At 44.2% G+C, this 23705-nt stretch overlaps 1 protein-coding gene across 4 annotated transcripts in view; it reads left to right on the plus strand.

Moving 5' to 3' along the window:
- The window catches only part of ACTN1 (actinin alpha 1), a 94156-nt gene extending 70769 nt beyond the window's left edge, over positions 1 to 23387 (plus strand). Inside the window, exons 9-22 of one of the 4 annotated variants that reach the window (XM_082485943.1) lie at positions 5139 to 5231; positions 6377 to 6607; positions 7140 to 7287; positions 7883 to 8033; positions 10463 to 10571; positions 11047 to 11187; positions 13173 to 13355; positions 14068 to 14202; positions 15030 to 15209; positions 16144 to 16290; positions 18252 to 18332; positions 18890 to 18955; positions 20474 to 20632; positions 22493 to 23387. In XM_082485943.1, the coding sequence (XP_082342069.1) occupies positions 5139 to 5231; positions 6377 to 6607; positions 7140 to 7287; positions 7883 to 8033; positions 10463 to 10571; positions 11047 to 11187; positions 13173 to 13355; positions 14068 to 14202; positions 15030 to 15209; positions 16144 to 16290; positions 18252 to 18332; positions 18890 to 18955; positions 20474 to 20632; positions 22493 to 22651 (1983 nt within the window). In that variant the 3' untranslated portion in view covers positions 22652 to 23387. The remainder of the gene's footprint in view (positions 1 to 5138; positions 5232 to 6376; positions 6608 to 7139; positions 7288 to 7882; positions 8034 to 10462; positions 10572 to 11046; positions 11188 to 13172; positions 13356 to 14067; positions 14203 to 15029; positions 15210 to 16143; positions 16291 to 18251; positions 18333 to 18889; positions 18956 to 20473; positions 20633 to 22492) is intronic. The other 3 variants (XM_082485940.1, XM_082485941.1, XM_082485942.1) reach the window with 3 other exon arrangements.
- The last annotated feature ends 318 nt before the right edge of the window (positions 23388 to 23705 follow it).

Raw genomic sequence — 23705 nt, forward strand, 5'->3', positions numbered from 1 at the left:
AGAAAGCATTTGGTAAAGCTGGCATCGAAAGATGAATGAATGTCTGTTCTGACAGAGTCAATACCCTTTCAGTGACTAGTGGGTATCATCCTGGCCAGGCAATGCGCCTTCAGAACTACCAAATCAAATCACAGCCTGTCCCCCTGCCTTCTACATTCAGCCCCCTCTAAGTCAGTAGTCTTCGCCTAGGTTAAATCATCTGTGAGCTGGTTACATAGCACTTTTGTGCTCCAGCCACAAAGTGCGTTCCTACCAGGCCTTCAGCTTTCCCAAACTCACATGCTTCTACATTCCTTGCTTCTCCCTGGTCATTCTCCTCTGTTTCCCAAACCACCTATATGTTTTACTTCTCTTTCCTCTGATTTACCCATTTCCATAACTTCGGTCCTTCTTCCTCTGCTTCCTCGTTACTCCAAAGCCTCTTTGCCTGGCTTCCGGACATTTGTCCTCAGAGGAACCAAGCAGTCACAGTTCGCCTTTGGGCAAACTTCCTCCAAAACAGCGATTTCCCTGCAGTCCTTTGAATAGAAGAAAAAGGTCCATCCTTTCCTCCCGTGCCAGAGCCTGGCTGGGCTACAGCCTTTCCACAAGATCACTGCTAATTTCAGATTGTAGGATTTGGAACAATAAAATCTGAAGTTCAAGACTGCATTCTTCATGTTATGAACAGTGTAAAATCTCCCTGTTTCCCCCAGCCACAACTTCTTTCTCTCACTAGGCCTTTTCTATTTGAAATGCAGTTCATGTGTTGCCCAGCTTGAGGGCTTTCTTGACTCCAGGAAGAGTCCATCTCTTTTGTACAAAGCAGGGCTGGTGATCACAGCATTGATGCAGATACCATGCTGATGCTGGCTTTCAGAGGGGCAAACGCAGGCAGTAGGTTCCAGAGAGCAGCTCTTTAGTTCAAGCTTTTTGTTCTCTGCCCCGTTTCATCTAAATTACGTGATACTGTTGTTTCCAAGGAACTGGGAATATGTCCCACAGCAGTGCAATAGACTTGCCCGTTTGGCATAATTTATGTAGTCATGACTTTTCCGCAAGGATCCTGCTTTGTGAATAGTTCAAAATCTTTAAGACCAGGCTGCAAGCTCCAGCCAGCTGATACTTGCCCAGGAAGACTGTAGTCTCAGAACTCATGCCAGCCTGGTGATAAGGCCTGCTGTTTGCCAGGTGCCCCTGAGGGACTGCTCCATGCTGTCTGCTTCACCTGAAGAACTCCAGATTGAGGAAACGGCAAACCACAAAATGAGGAGGGCTGTGGCCTGCTGCAGGAGCAGCCATGCCCCTTGCCAATCCATTCCTCTTCTCTCTGCACCCATTCCACAATTTGGAAACCTGCTCAGCAGGTCCCATGCTCTCCTCAGCAATTTAGGTGGATGCTAGGTCTCCAGGGATAACTGAAAACAACCTTTTACTGCCTCAGGACCTGAACCACGTAGCTGGGACAAGAACCTCGAGATGGAGCTTCAATCCCCTGTAGTCTAACTGCCTTATAGGGAAGATTAAAGATTTAATCATTTATTAATTTTTTAGCAGTCCTGATTGGACCAGCAACTCAACTGTGTCCTGGCAGGAGGGGCACAGCTCCTTTTTGGAGCTGCCCTAGCCGTACATTAGCCAGTTGCTGAGTGACAGAGATTCAAACCCCCAGGCAAACACAAAGTGATTACTGAGTGCAAGCCCCAGCCCAGATTGTAATGTGTTGCCTCCTTGTGCATGGTTAGGTGACTTACTGTGATATCGCTCCATTTTTCATTCAGATTTTTCATTACTGCCACCAGTCCTGAAGGGGAAGTCCCATGAGCCGCTTTCTGCTTCTTTCACTCTCTTATACTGAGCCTTTGAAGGTACAGGGTCCCCAGCCTGACATGTGTGTGTAGATGGCTGCTTTTTCTTTAAGCCATTTTTTATTTTTATATATATATATATTTGTAGGTATACTTGCTTTGGTTGGTTTGCTTGTTTTCTAACCGCTTCTGACTTTCACACTAAATGCATGCAACTACTGGTTGGCTTAATTATTTTGTAAACTTGATTTCTGAGGTGAAAATTTCTAACTAACGTTTTACCATTTTATTAAGAGATTGTTTGGCATACAGTATTCTGGAGTGGTCCTCTAAGGCCAGAGGACAGCAACAGGCAGGCATCTTCCCTACGTAGCGCACTGTGGGAATGCCTTCCTTTATAATCCTCCTCAGCAAAGAGACCTGGATCCATGAGCTAGAGAGGCAGCTAACTCCACTTCCATCCTGAGCAGTCCAAATCAGGGCTGAGAAATACAGAAAAGACAAAAGGCAGAGAAGTTGCTGCTACTTTGGCTATTCAGATTTCCACTTTAAGTCCAACAAACAGCACATGCGTATCACACAGCAGTGTGGTATCAAGCAGAATGTCCTGGGCTTGCCCTCCTCACAGTCTGAGTGCAAGTAGTGTAATGTGTCTGCATGATGCTGCACTGACTGAAGATGATCAGCTCAAACAGGTTCTCTGAGGATACAGTTATGCAGCTTCCAGACCCCAGGATGGTACATCTTCTCAGTGCTGCTCCATGCCTTGTGGGCATCCTGGCTTGTCTGGAGCCAGTGTGAGCATCCCAAATGCATCATTGCCTTCAGCAGTGAGGGGAAGCCAAAATGGCTTTTTCCACTCCACTAATGAAGGTGTAGGGGGACCTGACTTGGCCTCATGTAAACATCTTAGTGTGCCACTCTTCTTTTACCTGAAAGTGTTTCACTAAGGTTGCTATCACTACAGATCAACTCATTACCAGCAGCGTGGGAGGTTACCTGAAAGTACCAGTAACGTTTTGTCCTACCTTGCTCAGAGCATGTCAGTGTAACGTGTTGCTCATGACCATAATGGTGATAGTGGCCACAGAGCCTTTCCTGCTGCTGCAGCAGCACGCTGTTGCACAGGGCAGTCTGAAGTAGGCAAGAACCATAGGAAAGCAAGGACTGGTAGGGGAGGGAAAGCCTCTACACTTCAGCTGTTAGGATAATACAAATAATGTCGTAATTGCTGACATTGAGAGGGCTTTTGTGTTTGGACAGATGTTCGATACACATATATACATACACATAGATTTAAAAACTTGGGCAGCTGGAGGAAATCTATCCTCAGATACATGTAAATATGCCTATGTGAAATGGGGTTCCTCCTGCACAGCTGGCTGCTGCTGCTGCAGTGAGCTCCTGGGGTGTAAAAAGAAGGGGGTTAAGAGTGTGCTGGGAGCTCCTCTCCTGGGACAATTGAGATAAACATTTGGCACCACCAATTCCTTGCAGTCATCAGGCACATCATGGTAGGGCTATGGCAGTGTCTTGACATACTGTTTGGTCCCATGTCTATAAAGTTTTCTCTGCATATCAAAAAGCACTCCATTAAAGTACAAACTTTAGTTAAAAACAGAGAAAAGTACAAGGTTTTTTAAATGTAACCATCATTTGCACTTTTTACAGTTTGTTGGCATTTTTTAAAGTGAAATTGCTCTTTCTCCTGGTCCCTCTGATATGTTTTAGATTAGTTAATTTCTGTGTATCTGCTAGCTGACCCACTTTAGTGAAGGGACAGATAACAGTATATATGTTTTTACAGCTTCTTATAAATGAGTGAGATTGCTAAATCCCCTGGGACCTTAGCAATCCATACATCACTGTATAGCCTATGACTTTATTTCTATTCTTGCTGCCTCACATCAGCTGCAAAAATTAGAGGATTTTTCTCAAATGGCCTTGGAGATTGAATAAACAGATAATAAAAGGCCTTTTAAAAATAGAAGAAAGTTGTAACTTGCCAGCTTTAAGCTCAGCAAAACTTCTTTTGGCAACAGTCCCACGCAGTTTTAAGGCAGGACACAGCATTCGCAATTGGTCTGTTGTAGTGTTGGTACGTGCCCTCTCCTCTTCATCTCCACTTAGCCTCTGTAAGGAGGACGACTCCATAGGGGTCTTGTGGATAGCTCTAGCACCTTCCCCAGGCAGCAGGGTTATAGCTGTACAGTGGTAATAGGGTGCTGAGCAATCCCCTGACACCCATCGCAAGGGGGCATATCCTCTGAGGCTTTGTGGCATGGCACCTACCATGATAATGATAAAGGGAGATGATATCCACAGATGTGTGCTGTGCGACGATCAGCCTGCTGTATGTTCCCCATGCCAAACACACGTATGGCACTCCAGGGCAGACTGACTGCTCCTGAGTTCATAGCTGGGATTTTTCTGATCCTTACTTTGTTCCATATACATGTTTTAACATGTTCAGCTCCCTGCAGAGAACAAGGTTCTAGGCCCACAATGGGGGGGGGGGGGGGGGGGGGGGGGGAACCCAAACAACAAAACAAACCCTAAATAGTAACAACAGGCTCTTTTTTGGTGAGACTTGTCTTGGGAGAGTAAGCGGAAAGGTTACCCAGAAAGGGAAAGAAAATAAAATCCTCTTCTCAGCTGGATCATAAGACCCTGAATACATGGTAGGTGTCATGCAGCAAGATGCTGGAGGAGGTGGCCCTGTAATGAGTGCCAGAAATACAGGGAAAGCTGGAAGACAGCTCTGCTGGGCAGAATTTAAGGTTAAGACAAGTATCTACCATTTTATCTTCCAAACAAAATTAGGAATTTTCCGAAGTCCTGTCTATGGATTAACTCTGTTTAGGTAGTTCTTTCCTGTGTAAAAGCACGTAGAGAGTCTCATCAGCTTGACACCACTCAGTTACTGGTGTTGCAGCTCTGAATGCTGGTGAGGGGAGTGCAGGTGGTGGCAGGAACCCCCTGTCTTTGTAAAGAGGCAGCCAGGGTCCCTCTGGTAGGAAGCAAACAACAGGGCCCTCTCCTAGGAGCAGTTTCAGAAAAGGCATAGAAATGTGGTTGTCTCACAACACATAGGGTGGGATCAGTAGAGCTGAGAATCTCTGAAGGAATGTGTTCATCTGAGAAGGGGAAAATAATTATAGAAGGTCAGATGGAAAGCAAAGAGTTTGGGACAGATGTTTCGAAGCGCAGACAGGTTGCTAGAGTCAAGGGTAGGAGATTTGACCCGCAGGTATGTAGCAGGAAGCTAAGCTGAAAGCTTTGGTTTATACCTTTTTTTTTTTTTTTTTTTTTTAACACTTTTCTTTCTTCTGTTTTTCTTCTCTTCGTCAGGCGGAGACAGCAGCAAATCGTATCTGCAAGGTGCTGGCAGTCAACCAAGAAAACGAACAGCTCATGGAAGACTACGAAAAACTGGCCAGTGATGTAGGTGTCCATGGTGCTGTTGGTTTCTGGGTGGTGGTATGTGGAAAGGGACTGCATATAACGCTGGTAACTAATCTTGAGGAATGCTATTGGCCCACATTTCCCTGGAAATTTTTTTTTCCCCTTCTAGCTTGAGAAAAATTAAAGGTTGAACTTACCTTAAAGGCAAGAGCAATCTACTTTAAAACAGAAGGCTTCCATAGAGCAGCTTTGAGTTTCTCAGTTTAAGACCAACCACAGAAATGCTAAAATGAAAGGAAAAACCAAGCTGGTTTAACTTGCATTCCTCAGGACTATACAACTTCATAACATCTTTCATACAAATTGTATGCTGATATACTGCAGAAATCAGGAATTGGATCAGAGAGAACGGAAGTTAGAGGTAATTGAGGAGAGAAATATGAACTTGCTGATAGTTGGAAAGAATTCTGTGTAAGATACAAGCTGGAGATTGCTTTGGTTAACTGAGGAAGCTGACAGACTGACAGCTGTGAAACTACAGAAGTGACCAAATGTGGACTGGAGTATGTTTGTGGAAGATAAGTAGGGAGGGGAAGATGGAGAACAGAAGGGCAAATATAGACCTTGAGCTTGGTTTCAGCCTGGTCTGAAAAGCATAGGACACTTCTCCGCTCACACTATAGACTGCCCATTGCATGAGCGTGTTGCTAGCTCCCCAAATAGGTTTGCTAAGGAGAGCTATTCAAAGAGCAGCACTGACTTCTAGGAAGCTAGAGTGGGAAAAGCGTAACGGGAGGCTAGAACTTTATTTCCCCTGTCAGACCCTTCTGGAGATAAAATGACTTACAGCATCCTTTAGTTATGCAACAGTCCAGCAGAACTCTTAAGGCTTTAGCATAATCTGAGGACGTAGTTTGTTCCTGATTGTGCGAAACCTATGCCTTAACCATGTTGGATTGGCAGTGTTGCAACAGGCACTACTACTTAGTGTGGTAGGGAATGGGCTGCTCATTAAAAAAAAGTGCTTCCAAAAAAGCTGGGAAAGTTTTCTTTACAAGCCGTGCTGGTGGCAGAATCTTTCTGACAGCAAACATAAAAGTAAATGGTCCCTAATGGGATCAGAGCAACACTTGCAGTTTTAACACAATTTTCAGTTCAAGTCGTCTTGTCATTGCTCTTTCCAGCTCCTGGAGTGGATCCGTCGCACCATCCCCTGGCTGGAGAATCGGGCCCCAGAGAACACCATGCAAGCCATGCAGCAGAAACTGGAGGACTTCCGGGATTACCGTCGCCTGCACAAGCCCCCCAAGGTCCAAGAGAAGTGCCAACTTGAGATCAATTTCAACACCTTGCAGACCAAGCTGCGACTCAGCAACAGGCCGGCCTTCATGCCTTCAGAAGGGAAAATGGTCTCGGTGAGTGGGGGTAACTGCTTATATATACCCCAACCATGCCTAAAAAATGGGACTGTTTTTCTGCCCATGGGTGGGCAGAGCATTCCCACCTTCAAAGTGAGCTACTCTGTGGTAGGAGCCCTACAAAATATAGTTCAGTGAGGCCATAATAAGAAAGCATCAAGTGATCATTGCTTCCCTGTATCTAAATCAGACTCTGAGGCTCGAGTTGCATGCCTTTATGAGGAGATGTCTGGGTGCCTCTCATTTTTTCTAATTGAAAAATGGTTGGGTTTTGTTGAAGTCTCATGTGGGGAAGTGTTTTGAGAGGGACTGCCAGGCAGACAGGTATATCCTGACACTGCTATTCCTGCTTATCTTAAGTCTGGCACTTTGTCTCCCTGACCTGTCTGCACAACCCTGTGAGATTAAAAGCCCACATCTACTCCCTCCAACCAATTGGAGCCACGTAGCTCATGGAGACTAATGCTGACATACATCTTCCTCCCCACGTCTTCTAACCTGCCTTTTCTTCTCACGCTGCTGTCTCTAGGATATAAACAATGCCTGGGGTGGCCTAGAGCAGGCTGAGAAGGGATATGAGGAGTGGTTGTTGAATGAGATCCGGAGGCTAGAGAGGCTGGATCACCTGGCAGAGAAGTTCCGGCAGAAGGCATCCATTCATGAGTCCTGGACAGATGGTAATGCCAACCTACATGCTTCCTATTGCCTGACATAGTGCTGTCTGTTATGTAGGGAGGAAGAGATGGATCATGCATAGGTCCTTCCATGAGATTTTCCTCTCGAGAATGCTAGGTTCTTTTCTTATTTTATTAGAAAATAACATATGGAAATCAGCTTGATCTCTGTTCCGCTACATCATGCGGCCACATTGGCATTCCCTAACTGTTGCAAAGTGAGAACTTTGGATAGGAAAGAGCTACAGAGCAGAGGAAGAGTTACCATACAGTGAATGCTACAGTTGGCATTTATAGGACCAGCATAAGCCCAGTTTGCACATACTGAGACAAGTCCAGTATAAACTGTGACAGCACTGGCTTGAGCTGCACTATGTGCCCTTCTCTCTTATTAATGGCAAACGCACACTTCGTGGTTTGAAAGTGAGGACTGTGCATCTCTAGGCCAGCATCCGTGAGGGCAAGCCTCAAGCAGGGTGTCTGGAGTGGGTCAGATGCCTGTTTGAGGGCCCCTTGGGGCTGCCTTGGTGATGGGGAGCTGGCTTTGGGGGCGTTGGGTCCTGCCCTTCATTCTCCTGTCCTTTGGCTCCCTCCCCAGGTAAGGAAGCAATGCTGCAGCAGAAGGATTACGAAACTGCTACCCTCTCGGAGATAAAGGCCCTGCTGAAGAAACACGAGGCCTTTGAGAGCGACCTGGCTGCACACCAGGACCGCGTGGAACAGATTGCTGCTATTGCACAAGAGCTGAAGTACGGCACCCCCGGACCACGTCCCATCCATGGGGCCAGAGAGGCTTAATCAGCTTTGCTCTCTGCCTTCTGGAGAGCCATAAATCAATCCCCATACAAAAATGTTGGGAAGTCCCAGTGTTTCCAAACAGTATCTAGGATACTGCTCTCCAGTATCCGGATGCACCAGAAGAGCAGGCCAGAAAACGGATGAGTCGAGGGTGCTGATGAGGGGGTGGTAGAATTATATTCCCAAGCCAAGTTTCCATCCTTTTCCAAATCGTTATGCTGCTGTGAACTCTTTCCTAAAGAGTCTGACCTGCTGCTGGCACCTGCTAGGTTTCAGGGTTGTAACGCTATCGTACTTTTCCAGGAACAGAAGGAAACAGCAGAGGATAGCAGGCTCTTAGTTTGCTCTCTTTTATCAAAAAAATCCTCCTTATTCTGGCAGGAAAAAAAATATGCTGATGCTTTAGCCCATTGTGGCCTCTGCTGCCACCCTGGGCCCTTTGCCCCAGGAGTCATGCCTCAGGTCGGCGCTTGCTCCAGGGAATCCTCACACAGCAGCTTAGCTTCCTCCCTGCTGCCTCCAGCTAGGCAACCTTCACCTCCACTCCTTCTCCTGGAGTGACACAGGTCATTGGGAGAAATGGCGTCTCCTCAGCGTTGGGAGGTTGATTGCTAGGGATAGCAGACAGGTAAAGACCTGGCCTCTGCAGCACAAGGAGAGAGATTTTGAAACCTTGCACGGTTCTTGGCAAAAACAGTCTGAACAAATTGGCTTTGACTTTGTTTCCTATTTTAAAAATATTTATATATCACACTGGCCTATCTCAAGTTATTGTCTGGGCTAAGATCAGTACTCTTCAGCTGAAGGGCTGTTTTTCTCTAAAAGATCAGGATTATTGGATCAAGATCGTTATCTCCTTTAACAACACAGATTTACAGAATTGCTCCCTTGTCCACTGGAGGATTGACCTTGGAACAGGAGGAGAGTTCAAGGCAATCCTCCATGTCAGTAAGATTAAAACCGAGGCTGGCTAGTCAGCAAGCATTAGCTGACCTGCCACTTCCAAAGCACGTGCTACATGCCAGCCTAAGCAGCTGCAGCTCTGAGAGCAACCAGCAAGGACTGGGCCCTAAGCTGGGGGAGAGGTGATTTCTTCCCAAGTGTGAGAACAGCGCGCTCTGCCATCCTTCCAAAAGCCGTCTTCCATCTCAGCAAAGAGGCCATGCTCTGAAAAAACATTGCTGAGCTCTTTTCTCCCCCAGAGATACACTGCCAGGGAGATGAAGGGGGTCAGGAGGAAGCTGTTGTGGGTGCACATGCCAGGTGTGTTTGGGGACGTGGCATGTTCCACTCCCCAGCAGCAGTGGTCCAGCAAAGGTGCGTTACAAGCCAGGCTTTCAGAAGTAGTTCTTTCATCTGCTGTGCTGGCTCTGCAGCAAAGTAGATCAAGGAACTGATCTGGATTAAAAACCCAGCAAAGAAAAAGTTATTTTTAGCCCAAATCAGTTTCTCAGCTAGTTTACTGCAAGACTACACCAACAGTTGTGCCCGCACACCTCATGAGGGCAATACAATGGTGGGAAGAAACAAGGCTAGGGGAGGCAAAAAGAAACTGTTTAAACCTGCATTACTGCTTAGAGAAATGCTCATCAGATGGCCCAGGGTCACTCAGTAGCCCAGTGAATTATTCTGCTTTCAAGGCTGACACTTCCCAGTTTGGCTGGTCTCCCTCTGCCTGCAGGTTTCTCCCTCTTTGTCTATGTGCAGAACCAAGAGCACAAGCTTCAGCTTACTCCTGTGCTCTCCTTTCCCCAGCCACATCTTACCAGCCCATCTTTCATGAGTGCCAGCCTGTAGACATCTCAGCAAAGCAATCTGTCAGGCATATAGAAGAGAAACCTACACTGTAGTTCTGGGGTTGTCCTAAATAAATGAACGGTTTGTGTAATTTAGCTGTTCCTTGCTACCCATACTATGCAACTCTTGGAACAATCTTAACAGTTTCTTTTACATTCATAATAAAATCTTTGCTGCCCATTCTGATGTACAAGATGCAGGTAGTTAGCCTGCATGATGTTCTTAGTGGACTACAGGTGCATATTGCTCTGCTCATAATCTGCTTATTCCCATCTTGAGCAAAAGTCTACACACGCTTCCCCCAATGCCAAGTTATTCCCATCAGGCAGCCAGCACCAGTCTTTGTTGAGGCCTTGGGTGGTGGTGGTTTTGCTTCCTGTTCTGTGCTGTTTGATGTACCATAACAAGACCGTGTCTCCAAAGTGAGATACTGCTGCCTTTCTGGCTCACTTTACTTGCAGAGAGCATGAGCTCTTTGTCTGAATCTGTCCTCAAGGCTGATAAAGATTTCTAATGGGTTTCTCTTTCTTCTCCAAAAGGTCTTTATTTGACTTCTTGTCCTTTTTTTCCTCACCCCTTATAGTGAGCTGGACTATTATGACTCTCCCAGTGTCAATGCCAGGTGCCAGAAGATCTGTGATCAGTGGGATAATCTGGGTGCCCTAACCCAGAAACGTAGAGAAGCCTTGGAGGTGAGACATGTTACAAGTTGGACCTTTGGGATTATGTGGGTAGGTCATTTGTGGGAAGCAAGCTGCAGTGGGCACAAGCTCTTTTGTGCATTCCTAGAACATCCTAGGCTGTAAACAAGAGCTACGTTTTAGTATATTTAGCCTACTTTTCCCCTTCCAGCCCAATTACGATGCCATTTGTTTGCTCAGGCTATTGATTTATTTCTACTTTTCTGTGTTTTGTAATTACATTCTGCTTGACAAGACTGTCTTTGTTTTGTTTTATTTAAAAGGACCCTCAGATTTTTCCCTCAGAGGAAAAAATCCATCCTGTGTGTAATCTCTTAACAGCAAAGAGACTTTTACTGTAGTGCCATCCTGGGAGCACTAAGGAGGCCTTAAAGGAAGGAGCAGCTCAGGCAACCCACATATCTATGTGATTATTCTTCTCTAACCACCTTTCCTGGTTTTCTTTCCTTTTTTTGTGCATGCCCAGAGAACAGAGAAGCTACTGGAAACAATTGACCAGTTGTACCTGGAATATGCCAAACGAGCTGCCCCTTTCAATAACTGGATGGAAGGGGCCATGGAGGACCTGCAGGACACATTCATTGTTCACACCATTGAGGAGATCCAGGTACAGAGTAGTCATTTACACCAGTAAGCTGGGATAAAGAGAAGTTGGGGCTCTCCTGCATTCCTACTGGTGCTGAATTTGTAGGTCATGTTTTGGTGCTTCTGCTCTAGTGAGTGAACCTTAGCAAGAGAAACAAAAAGGAGTGGTTTTTCCTTGATTTCCTCCAAAAACCTGGATCTGAATAGGTATGAGACATGCTCACACCATCCTAGCTGGACACAAGGAACTGAAAGTGGATTTTTCAGTGTAACTCCAGAGTCTTATTAATGAAAGCCTGAAATTTGAGAGACTGTTTTAGGGTCTTGTGGGTTTTTTTTAACCTACGTGAGCAAAGCTTAGTGCTGCTCACAGGTTTTGCATGTCAGTTGTCCCACATAGTGTCACGTCCAGGTCATTTGGTCCTATGTGATACAATGTGCCATGAGGGCAGTTGTTGAGCTGCCAGCTGGGTTTCAGTGCTGAGCACAAGAAAAATCAGAATTGTCCGCTTTGGTGGTGGATTACTGTTTGAAGTGAAAGTCTTCTTGCCTCCTGCAAGATGACACAGACAGTATCTCAGTTTTCCCCTTTCTGAAAGGGTATTAAGAAAGCAACTGGAGGTATCTACAGGTAATTTTCAGACCTTTGAGAGCAGGAATTACTCTTTCCTGGGTTGCAGTGGGGACTTCTATTTCTCCTGCTTGATGGGGTCATGAAAAGAATCGAAGTGAGCACTTTGCAGGAATGGCTGACAGCAACGTGGCCATCAGTGAGGCAGCAAATGGGACACCAAAAGGGGGCATTATGCAGCCAGGGGGGCAGAGGGTAGTGAAATAGCCCTAGCCTGGTACCAGCTCTGTTACTGAGCTGCTACTTGTTTCTTCCACCCTTCCCTCCGGAACAAAGGGGTCCATTAAGTTTTTCATAATGCAGAACAAATCTGAACAGCATTTAAACACTTCCATCATCTCTTTGTGACTGTTTGCAGTATCTTTCCCAGCCCCCCAGACTTGCATTACATTTCTATGGCCACTGCAGCAGCTGCAAAGTAATGAGTCACCCTGTAAGGAAGCAATTTTACAAAAGGTAGTTAGAGCGTGTGTGTTGTAAAAGAGTGGTCGATCACGCAGTTTACTTTCATTCCCTCTTCTGTCCCCACTGTTCCCTCGATTACCCCTGCACATACCTCTGTCCCACATTGTTTTCTGTCTCTTTCCCTGCGTTTGCTTCCCTAGTATTGATCTTCCAGGCTTCTGCGATGAAGTACCTTAAAGGCCTGTAGGAGCAGTGGGAAATGAGCCAGGACCAACTGGCTTGTCAGCTGTCCACAAACTACCAGCAAGCGTGCCCCTACCATCGGTCCTTGGAGCACAGTCTGGGCACCGCAGCAAGACGGGGAACAGAAAGGGCCTGTTGTGTTCAGGGAGAAGGAGCTGTTTTTCAGCAGCAGGAGCATATGTTGCCTGTGCGAGTTTGCTGTTGGCTGGAAGACCTTCACCTAGTTCTAACTTACTCTGATCAGACCAAATCTGATGCTTATTATTCATCTGGAGTTATCTTAGGTGTAGAACTAGTACATACCTAGTGGGAGAAGAAAAACATGGCGTGCTTACACTGGTGAGACATGACTGCTTTCAAGTAATGCTAGTAGTCAGATCATGCTAGTAGTGAGAACTTCTTCCCAAAGGGGCTGATAGACAGTCACTGAGCAGTGTTGGAGAAACAGTTTGCCCTAAATTGATCCAAAATTATTCCACGAATTTTTGGGATGTGATCTCTCTCACTGGTCCATGTGGGACAGAAACAGAGGGAAACAAGACTTCACATCATTTAACTACTTAAAACAGCCTGTTTAGTGGTGCTGAGAGAACCTGAAAAATGTATTAGAGTAGCCTGCTTTGTATCCTGGGAGTATGTAAGCTTTTGCAGTCACTTCTGCAGGGATACATTTGCTGAAGAGTGACTAATGCTCTTACCCTCCCTTTGCTGCTGTCTTCCTTCTGCAGGGATTGACCACAGCCCACGAACAGTTCAAAGCCACTTTGCCAGATGCCGACAAGGAGCGACAGGCCATTCTGGGAATCCACAATGAAGTCTCAAAGATTGTCCAGACATATCATGTCAACATGGCAGGAACGAATCCTTACACTACGATCACCCCGCACGAGATCAATGGCAAATGGGAACATGTGAGTTCTTTCCAACCCTGCAAGTTAGTGTGGGAGGATGCCTCTGTTCCATCACTGGGGACTCAGGAAGTGGATTATTTACTCTTCAGTTACCCTCTCGTGCTTACTGCTGAGTTGGTGGGGTTGTTTTGTCATTTGTTTTTGGCTATATTGCCACGTACTTAGAAATGCCTAAGGGGTGTCAGATCCATTTTACTTGCTATTTTTATAATGAAAGATGCTAAATTAAAACCTTTGAGGTTTTCAGTCTTCAGTTGACCTGACAAGCAAGTAAGTATGGCATATGAGTCAGTATCCTTTTTCACCATTCAACCCTTCAGGTGTTTTATCTCTGCAGCCAAGTAGCCTTCCGTTGCTGTAATCCTAAAAGAGCAGCTACTCCCCATACCAGCTGTGCTGATGGGTCTTACTACCAAATGAGATCACTGAAGTGAGATCTGAACAGGGTCCTGCAATTCAGTTAACATGAGCCACCAAAAACCCACGTAGTGAATGAAAGCTGCTTCTGGTCTTCCGTGGCCTGAGATGAGTTTGCAGTGTGCATCCTACAGCATATAGGATTCATATTCCATGAGCCTTCCCACTGTGTCCTAAACCATATGACTGCTTGTTTCCAGTGCAAACACCCACTCCTCCCTTCCTCGTGGCAATTTCTACATTTACATGTGCCTTTGTATGTATAAACTGCATGCTTTGTTACTCTTTCCTGTAGGTGCGGCAACTGGTTCCCAGAAGGGATCAAGCCTTAATGGAAGAACATGCTCGCCAGCAGCAAAATGAACGACTTCGTAAACAGTTTGGGGCACAGGCCAATGTCATTGGACCTTGGATCCAGACCAAGATGGAGGTAGTGCTTTGCTCATTTTGAAACAGTCTGTTTTCCTCTGTGGTCTTCACATCTTTCTTGACCACTGTCCCAGTCATTCTTCCTTTAGGTTACAGCAAGAGAAACTTTAATACAAAGCATGGAGAATCCTGGGATTTATATTGGTTACTGAAGTGCTTGTACTGTTCTTCCCCTAACTCTTTACTACAGAGATAAAAAACATGACTTAAAATGGGAGCACTGGTATTTCAACAGAGTTGTGTTTATATCCAGCAAGCTAAAGACCATACATCAGAAGCACATTTTGTGTAACTGCTTTCACAGCAATAGTCTTGATATGCATGACAAAATAAATATAGTTAGCATATCAAACATCAGCAGAGGAGACATTTTAAAGCAAGGTCTTCTCTCTTTAGGTAAGATTTGAGTTAAAGTAATTGGAGTTGATGAAATGGAAAAATATGAGGCTATTACTGATGGCAGGAGCTGTAAAGAAGGGAGCAATTACAGAAATATGTCTGCATGAAGGGACTAAGACAGTTACTGGCAGACAGTACATCAGAAAAAGATCTGGCATGATACATTACTAGCTTATAGACTGCAGTTTCCTAATTTTTTTGTATCCTTGTATTAGATGCATCTCATGTGACTCACCTCACTTCGAAAATGTTCAGGGCTCTGCTAAAATTTTTGCTGACACCGTCTTGGTTCATTTAAAGTAACTGCTCCATGAGATACTTCTTTTGAATCATCATCCTCTGTGAGCGTCAAATAGCTGCAATAAATGTCAAGCATGTTGAGGCTTGTCCTTCCAGTGGGGTCTAACTCCTTTGGCTTTGCTAATGCAGGAGATTGGCCGCATTTCAATAGAGATGCATGGGACCCTGGAGGACCAGCTCAACCACTTGCGGCAGTATGAGAAAAGCATTGTGAATTACAAACCAAAGATTGACCAGTTGGAAGGAGACCATCAACAGATCCAGGAAGCGCTTATTTTTGACAACAAGCATACCAACTACACCATGGAGGTAAAAGTTTTGGCAGCAGATCAGACAGCTTCATCTGCTGTGGCCAGTTAGCATAAGCCACATGTAACTCTGGCAACGTGTTGTGGTTCACAGGAAAATGGAGAGCTTGACAATGTGGCCAAGCATGCAACAACATGTTGCTGAATTATTTTTTTTTTTTTTGCCTTGCTGTACTTCATGCCAACCCATTCCAATCTACTCCCAAATATAGACAATAAAAATAACCTGAATTAGATCAACAGTATTGCTTGAAAAGTTGGCTGGTCTCATTTCTCGTGCCACCTGATTGTGGCAGCCTATTAGCTGGGATTAGAAAGACCAGGGGAGTGCTAGTAATTTTGAGCTGCCACAGCCTGGCAGAAGAAAAAAATTCCAACAAAAGCTTTTTAAAATCAGAGTCTGGCTTTCTGTTGACAACGTGAGGTTTCTTGGAAGCAATCTGAGTTCAACATGAGTCCAGCAGAACACAGACAGGCTTTGAAACTTGTCTTTTGGGTTTTGGCCAGCTCTCCATTATGTAAAAGCAGAGGCAGTGAAGCACCAGTGTCTTCCAATGACTGTGGTTTATTTATTTTCTTGGTAAGGAGAGTTTTCTGCCCAACTAAGTCCCAGAAGCACTGGATTTGATTCTCATTTGTGTTAAAGGCCCCCAATACGTTGCTCTGTCAAGGCAAAGGAACTTTGCAATAGGACCAAGACTTTCTTAAGATGAGGAATTAGCCTCTGCGATATTTTTTTAAGACAAAATTCAGATTTTAAACATCTGGTTGGCTCACACTGCAGATGAAAAGGAAGCTCTTCTGAGCAAATGGACTTCTCCTGCCTTGGCCACCAGGATCATTTCGTTTGCAACAAGAAGCACATCTGATCCTCTGGCCTCAGAGGCAGAAGAGCTACTTCTTAATTTAAAAATTGTCCTGTCCTCTTTTCCCAGCATATCCGAGTGGGCTGGGAGCAGTTACTAACAACAATTGCTAGAACCATCAACGAAGTGGAAAACCAGATTCTGACCCGTGATGCCAAAGGAATCAGCCAGGAACAAATGAATGAGTTCCGGGCTTCTTTCAACCATTTCGACAGGGTAAGTCAGTGCTGACTGCAGTTTGGTAAGCTACAAGCTTCCATGTAGACTGCGGTGCAATGGAAAACAAATAGTCACTGTGACAAAACGAGATCAACAGAAGATGTTTAATTCTTAAAGGCTCCACTCCTGGGGAGCAGTCATTCCTGTGAAGACAGCTACATAATCATTAGGCTGGGAGGAGAAGTATATCTTCGCAGGAAACTGCTAAGTTTCCTGATAAAGCTGAAGTATGGAAAAGTTTGAAGGCTTATTTAGGAAATAAAACTTTTACCCCGTCTTCTCCAGAAAGCAGATTATTATCTTGACTTATAAAATTCTTTAGAGCAGCTGTCCTCCACTCTAACGTACCATCACATAAACCTGTACTGAAGAAACCAGTATTGCTTTTGTATGGAGCAAACAGGAGGACCTATACACACCGTGGCATTGCATGACTTAGCTAAACCCTGATAAAAAGCCTGCCTTGCCTTACTGTGGAAATACGTGCCAAGGCACTAACGGGTGCAATAAGAAAGCAATTCCTTAAAGGAAATTCTCCTCCCCTCAGTTTGCCAGCCTATCTGCAGCTCTTGCTTGTACAAGTCGAATCATAAAGGTGTCACACAGGAAAGCAGAGACAGCAGCCCAAGCCTGAAACCAGCTCCATTATCAACCCCTTCAATGTTGTCTGGAAATCCCTGAGCAGCCTGCAGAGATACTAAGCAAATATAGGTTGCTCTCCACCACTTGCTGCAGCAGCCAGACAGTTTGAAAGGTCTCCAGAGAACAGGGCTGCAGCTTGCCCTCAGAGACTTTCAGATTGCTGAACACTGGCTATTTCAGCCCTTCTCTAGCTGCCTAAGAAAAACAAAACCCATGGCTTCTTTTCTTAGCAGAGGGGACCCATAAAGCCCTGTAGATTTTATATTTTGACCTTCATATCATTTGCCCCTTCCTCCACAACAGTCTGAATGATAATGCAGAGACAACATGGGTTTCCCACCTTCAACTGTGTATTTGATTTATGAAGGCTTAATGCTGACTTTAAAAGCTGGGTTTTTTTGAGGAAAGTTGTTTGGAATTGGCTGCACCATCCTGTTTGTAGCTTCATTGATCTGGCCAGAGGTGGTAGTGGCAGGCAGGGGCTCTTCAGTGCTTGGGGCCTATCCTGAGCTAAAATTCTGCAGGATGGATGGGGATGCTTAGTTCCTGTGATATAGTTTGATGGGTACATCCAAACACTGGGGGAGTGGGGAATGAGCAAAGGGAAAAGCAGCTGCCAAGCCATGTTTTGCTGTGCTGTACAGCAGTGCTGTTTGCAGAGCTGAGCACTTGAAATAGCTTTACGGGTCAAAGCTCCACCTCATGTGCAGGTCTCATAAATACAGCCATAACACTGCTCCCCTGAGCTTCAGCTGTTTTTCCTTGTCTGTTCCTGGGATGTCCTGACAGCTAAGCTTCCTTGGGTGTGTTGCCAAACATACCTGCCCTCACCTACTCCTTTAGTGGGACTTTTGACTAGAAGATTAAGGTAATGCTTCCCACTGCCTCTGCCTGCTTATCTGCACTCTGGGTTACTAGTGAAACACAGGGCTTCTGGCACTATGGATAACAAGCAGTGACGCAAGTAATTCACTTGGGAGATGGAGATCTTGAGGCTTCTGAGCATCAACTGTTTTTGTCATTCAAATGCTCTCAAGATGTGACGAGCTCTCTGAGAAGCAACTGTTCCAAGAGCATTTTTAGCACATCCTGAAATGTCATTGTGATATCTAATGTTGTGCACTTTTTATTTTTCTTCCCCGTCTTTCTATCTGCATGTCATTCATTCTTGCCCTCTCTCCTCACCCACTGCATGGTGCACCTGTTTGTTGTCCTTCCACCTCTCTTTGATCTCCTCTGTGTCTCCCTTCCTTCTGCCCCACACCATCACCCCACTGGCACTGCATGTCCTGCTGCCTGGCACACCGCATAACCAGGACCACTCCGGCACACTTGGCCCCGAGGAATTCAAAGCGTGTCTCATCAGCTTGGGTTACGATATTGGAAACGATGCACAGGTACTGAATGCTAGTGGTGAACACAGCCAGATATTAAACTGTGAAAAAATAACAGTTTTTTCCTTTCTTTTCTTGTTTGTCTTAATCCATCTGTCATTGCTGTTCTTGTGTTTGACTATATATATATATCTCTATCACTTTTCTATACTACTTCCTCTTTAAATGTACTTTGGTATTTGTTCCTTCTTAATTCCCTAATTGTTTGTCTTGGGAAAATTCCTTTTGTGTCTTCAAACTATTCCATTTACTTCTGTGTCACTTAACACTCCTTTTCTTGTCCATCCCTCAACCCGTCTTGCTTGATGTCTTCATTCCTTTTGTTCATCATCAACGTGTTCCTTGTGTGTAAACTATTTCATGTCCAAAACCACCTTTGCTTCTTCGTGGTTTCACAAACTACCTTTCCTCTATTGTTTTTCATTGTCCTGTAAATCCTTCCTTCCATCTCATCCCTGCTGAAACTCATTTTTTGTAATGTCTCCTGTGGGTTCATTTCTCCCTGGACTGGTCTCCCTTTTCTCTCTTGGCTTTTTCCATCTTTGCATCATTCCCTATAGAAGAAGACTGGTATGATGGATTGTGAAGATTTCCGAGCCTGCCTTATCTCCATGGGTTACAATATGGTAATGTAGAGCCCTCTGTCACTCCTGTACAAAGTGATTCTTGTAGGCACCTTCAAAAATAAAGGGAGGATGTGTAGTGAGTCAAGGTAAATACAGCCTTATTTTCCAGAATTATCATCAATGGATGTTAAATGTAGTATTAGTTGTACATGTAAAACTCCTGTCTCACAGCAGTAGCTGAAGGTAAAAAGGAAATCATTGTCTAATTCCTGTGTATTTCAAATAAGAATTATATTTATCAAACTGTGTAGCTACAAGTGAAAGAAACAGCAAACTTCCTCTTATCAGTACCTGCACTCTGCACAGCACACATAACCTCTCTAGCCCTAAGTATCAGTTGAACTCATCTGGAAGCATACATGACCCGATTTCCGAATACACTGAAATGCTGCTCCTTTGTTCCTACCGCTTATTGCACATCTCTCTTCCTTTACGTGTAAGTAAGTTCAAGTTGCAGTCATCCTCCCTGTGGTTTTTCCCTCACCAGAGTACCTGCGTATTCTGAACAGTAACACCTGGCACCTTGAGAGGCACAATAACTAATAGGAAGAGCTTCACCGAAGACTGATGCTCATCAAAGGGCAAGAGAAAAGCATAGTGCCGAAATATTGAGCTGTACTCTCAGTATCTTTGCTCCTCATGTCAGGAAAAGCAGTGTTTATTCATCTTACTCATCAGCCCAGTGTAAATACAGACCCTTTAGTGTAGTGTGCCAAGCTGCAGTTACCTTTGATTAGATACCTTAATTACTCTTGAAGGTGTACTGTTCTAGATGTGTTAGAAGACCCTGTTCCCAGGAGAAGAGTCAGCTCTGCTCTCTCCTCCTCCTTACCTGGGGAGAAAGAATTCCCAGAGATGAGAATATATCATCTTCTGTTTTTAAGCAAAAAAAAAAAAAAAAAAAAAAAAAAGGAAGAAAACTACACTACAGGGTTTTGGCTTCTATAGCAAGTTTCTCTGTAGGGTCTTCCCTGTAAAGGCTACTTCCCTGGGCCACTCCAGATATGCAAGCCCTTCTTTCCAAAGCCTGTCTAGTTAGGATGAACCAGATACTATTAAAGACCCCAGAGACGTTTCTTTTGGTGGTTTCTGTTCTGGCAGCTGAAGAGAACTGTAAAAGTTCTCATTTAGTAAATGAAAGTAAAAGGATTTGAGGAATGCAGATCTTCAAATATTGTTACAGACATCTAGCACGACATGTATTACAGAGAAATTTGTGTCTTCCCCTGAAGTCTGTGCGATGCTGTTTGCTGATAGGAGCATTGTCCTAGAGCTGGATGTTGTCCTAGGGCACAGCTGAGAATACTGTATTCCAAAGAACAAGTGAGTGGGAAGCATTTGTACGTAACAGCAAACTAAAAAAAGAGTATCCCAATTAAAAAAAAAAAACCAACACAGAAGTGGTTTCTATTTGGCTTTGTTTTTCTAGCTGTGAGATGTGCTGCTGAACAGTTTCCCCACACTTTTGTAGCACTGCTGCCCAAATATCCAGGCTTACGTGACTCTCTTGTTCTGCAGGGAGAGGCAGAGTTTGCCCGCATTATGAGCATCGTGGACCCTAACCGCTTGGGTGTAGTGACGTTCCAGGCCTTCATCGACTTCATGTCCCGGGAAACAGCAGATACAGATACTGCTGACCAGGTTATGGCTTCCTTCAAGATCCTGGCTGGAGATAAGGTGAGGCTGCACACCTTCCTTTCCTGCATCTGCATGGCTCCTGTTTTCCTTTTTCTCTCTTGTCTCAGAGGGAAAGCATCGAGGGAAGCACTCTCTAGCGTGGAGGGTATTTTCACAGGAACACTGTGCAGTGCTGGAGGAGTGCAAGGCTAAAGTGTGGGTTAATGAGCAGCCTGCCAAGGCACTCGAAAGTCCTGTTCAGCTGTCAGTCAGAACTGTGCTGCCCACTCATGCTTTAAAAATTTAATTAAGAGCTTGGTCGTGATTTATTACTTTAAAATGTATGAACAAATTCAACAGATGGTTCTTGATTAGTCTTGAAAAACTATTAATTACTGACAGCTGTAAACTTGAGATGATCTTCCTCAGATATACATGTGACACGGTCAGTTGTTATACAATCTTTAGTAGATTTTCATTGAGGATATGCTGTACCTGCAAGAGGAGCATCTTTTAATCATAGAAATTGGTTGAAAGTAGGAAAACTCACAGGTTGATACTAAAAGTATTAATTTTCTAAATTTGCAGCATCAGCGGAACAAGCTGATAAAGTTACGTAATCTTATTTTTGTTATATAACAAGCCCCATTAATCTTTTATGTAATTGAACAAATAATATGTACATGTAATATTAATATATCTCTATATTTGCTAACGATTTTATTCATCTCACTTGAAATGTGGGTTACCATTTCTCAGACTGTAATGAGTTACCCTTAAATCCAGGACTGGTTTCCATGTCTCAGTAATAAACTTTTCATAATCTGTAATGTATAAACCCATGATACCCATCCTTTAGGCATGTGCCTGAGTGAAGCCAGTCCTGTTGTCTTTCAAGGCCTGAAAATTCCACATTATTCAGATAAGCCACTCACTGAATAAACAGGTACTTTGGGGTACAGTATTGCTTATTAACTCGTTTACTCTGTACAGTATGTTAAATATACTTGTCAGTGTTGACTATGCTGTAGTGACTGTAACATGAATCAGACAGTGTTTCATTATGAAGAAAAATACCTCTTACTCACTCCAATCATTAAACTAAAAGGCAGGGAAGAAAATAAAAGAATAAAAAGTCACAGGAGAGAGAGAGGTGTGAAACCTGAACCGTTATTTAGATGACTGCAAATGCCCATGAGTCAGTTAGCTGAAGACAACATACTGGTTCGCAAACAGGCAGCTACTGTTACCTACTGCATGGAGAGAAGCCAGGCTGCCTCACGTCACTCAGTGAGTCTCCAGAAGCTGAATTTACATAAGAAGTTTTGCTTGCTTATTAAAAATGTCTGCTGTGAAAGGCAAGGATTGTTGGAGGAACTGTGGAAGCAATACGAAGTGTTTGCTTGTCGGCTGCCTGCATGGGTGCCACCCACCAGAGCTAGCGGGGATGGCTCCTTTCCTTGCTCTGGAATGGGAACAGCAACTCCCGAGCAGCAGAAGCAGCTGTTACCTCCTGCCAGTGAGGGGCAGGATCCAAATGAAATTTCTTCTTCCTCCCATTTGCTTTCAGCAGGACCTCCACTGTAACAGGAAGGTGCAGTCTTACACTAACAATTTACCTTACTTACCTCCAGGTCTTTTCTTTAGGTGCTCCAGCATCTCTCCTACAACAACAACCTTTCTCTTCATTGTAAAAACATTTTCTTGGGCAAATAGTAGGGAGGGTGACTGCATTTCCTCCCAAGGCGTATGTGCAGAGATATCCGTGTGGGGGTGTGCAGTACTAGTGCAGTTGTTGGGGTCCTGTCCCTGACTGTTGTCTGCTGCCCTGAGGGGGGGGGGGGGCAGTGGGTAGTTGTCCCTCTGAGGAAGGTCACTTTTTGAAAGTAACAACTGCCTTATCATTTGTCCTCACTGCAGAACTACATCACTGTGGATGAATTACGGCGGGAGCTGCCTCCTGATCAGGCTGAATATTGCATTGCGAGAATGGCACCCTACAATGGCCGTGATGCTGTACCCGGTGCCCTGGACTACATGTCCTTCTCCACGGCGCTCTACGGCGAAAGTGACCTTTAACTTTTTTTTTCTGTCCCACCACACGCTCCCTCCCCTCTCCCCCGTCCGACACACCCTTCTTTCTCTGCAAAGCAGCCTCTGCTCCGCTCTTTTTTGTGTTTCCCTGTTTTGCTTCAGATAACAGATCACATTTTTAAGTGGGGGGGGAGGACATTGACATGGCACCACCTACCTTGCCCTTGAAATGACAGTTTACAAAATTATTTTGTGCAAAAAAAGTTACGTTTTAAAAAGAACAGACATATTTTATTATAGAAAAAGGTATTTTTCTCCACCAGATTGAAACTTAAAAAGAACCTGTTAAAATATTGCACCAAATATTTTTTGTTGTGACATAGAAGGTTGAGCACAATGTTACATTCCATCCTTTCAAAAAAGAACCAAACAACAACAAAACACCACTTGTTCTGTTACTTTTACTTTTGCGTATGTCTCTTATCACGTTTATCTGGGGAGGGGGGAAGGCACACAAGTGCATGTGTTTGCTGGTTCACTCATTTCATGAAAATATTTTATGATAAACTTTTGAAATTGCTGTGTTTTCTAGGGAAAAAAATAATGTACACAGCTCATGTTTTCATATTTAATTAAAAAATACAATATGCCTCCTATGTTTATCAGTGCACAACTTTTTTTTGTTGCTGAGAGTTGTCTGGTTTCGGAACATGAAGCTTGAGAGTTGATAACTTTGATATTGCTTGTCACAAACCATATTAAAAATTTCTTGTGATAACAACTCTAGACTTTATTCATTTGTATAGTAAAACTCTTTAATCCTATTTAGTTAAAACAACAAACACAACAAAGAGAATCCAAAAGTAATGCTTTTTTTTAATTGAAATTACAGTAATTTAAAGGTCAACTTCCCTCTCCCTTAACCTTTTCATTCTTGTTGAAAGATGTTCGAATTCCCAAAGCTTTCTGACCGCTTTAAGTTAATTACTTATATAATTTTTAACTATCCCTGATACATCCATATCTCTAGGAACAGTATTCTTGTTATTCCTTAAAAAACAGCACAAAATTAGTTGCTAGAGCTATGCAAACAAACACC

Source organism: Vanellus vanellus (assembly GCF_965231255.1).
Source record: "Vanellus vanellus genome assembly, chromosome: 6".
Taxonomy (NCBI): Eukaryota; Metazoa; Chordata; class Aves; order Charadriiformes; family Charadriidae; genus Vanellus; species Vanellus vanellus.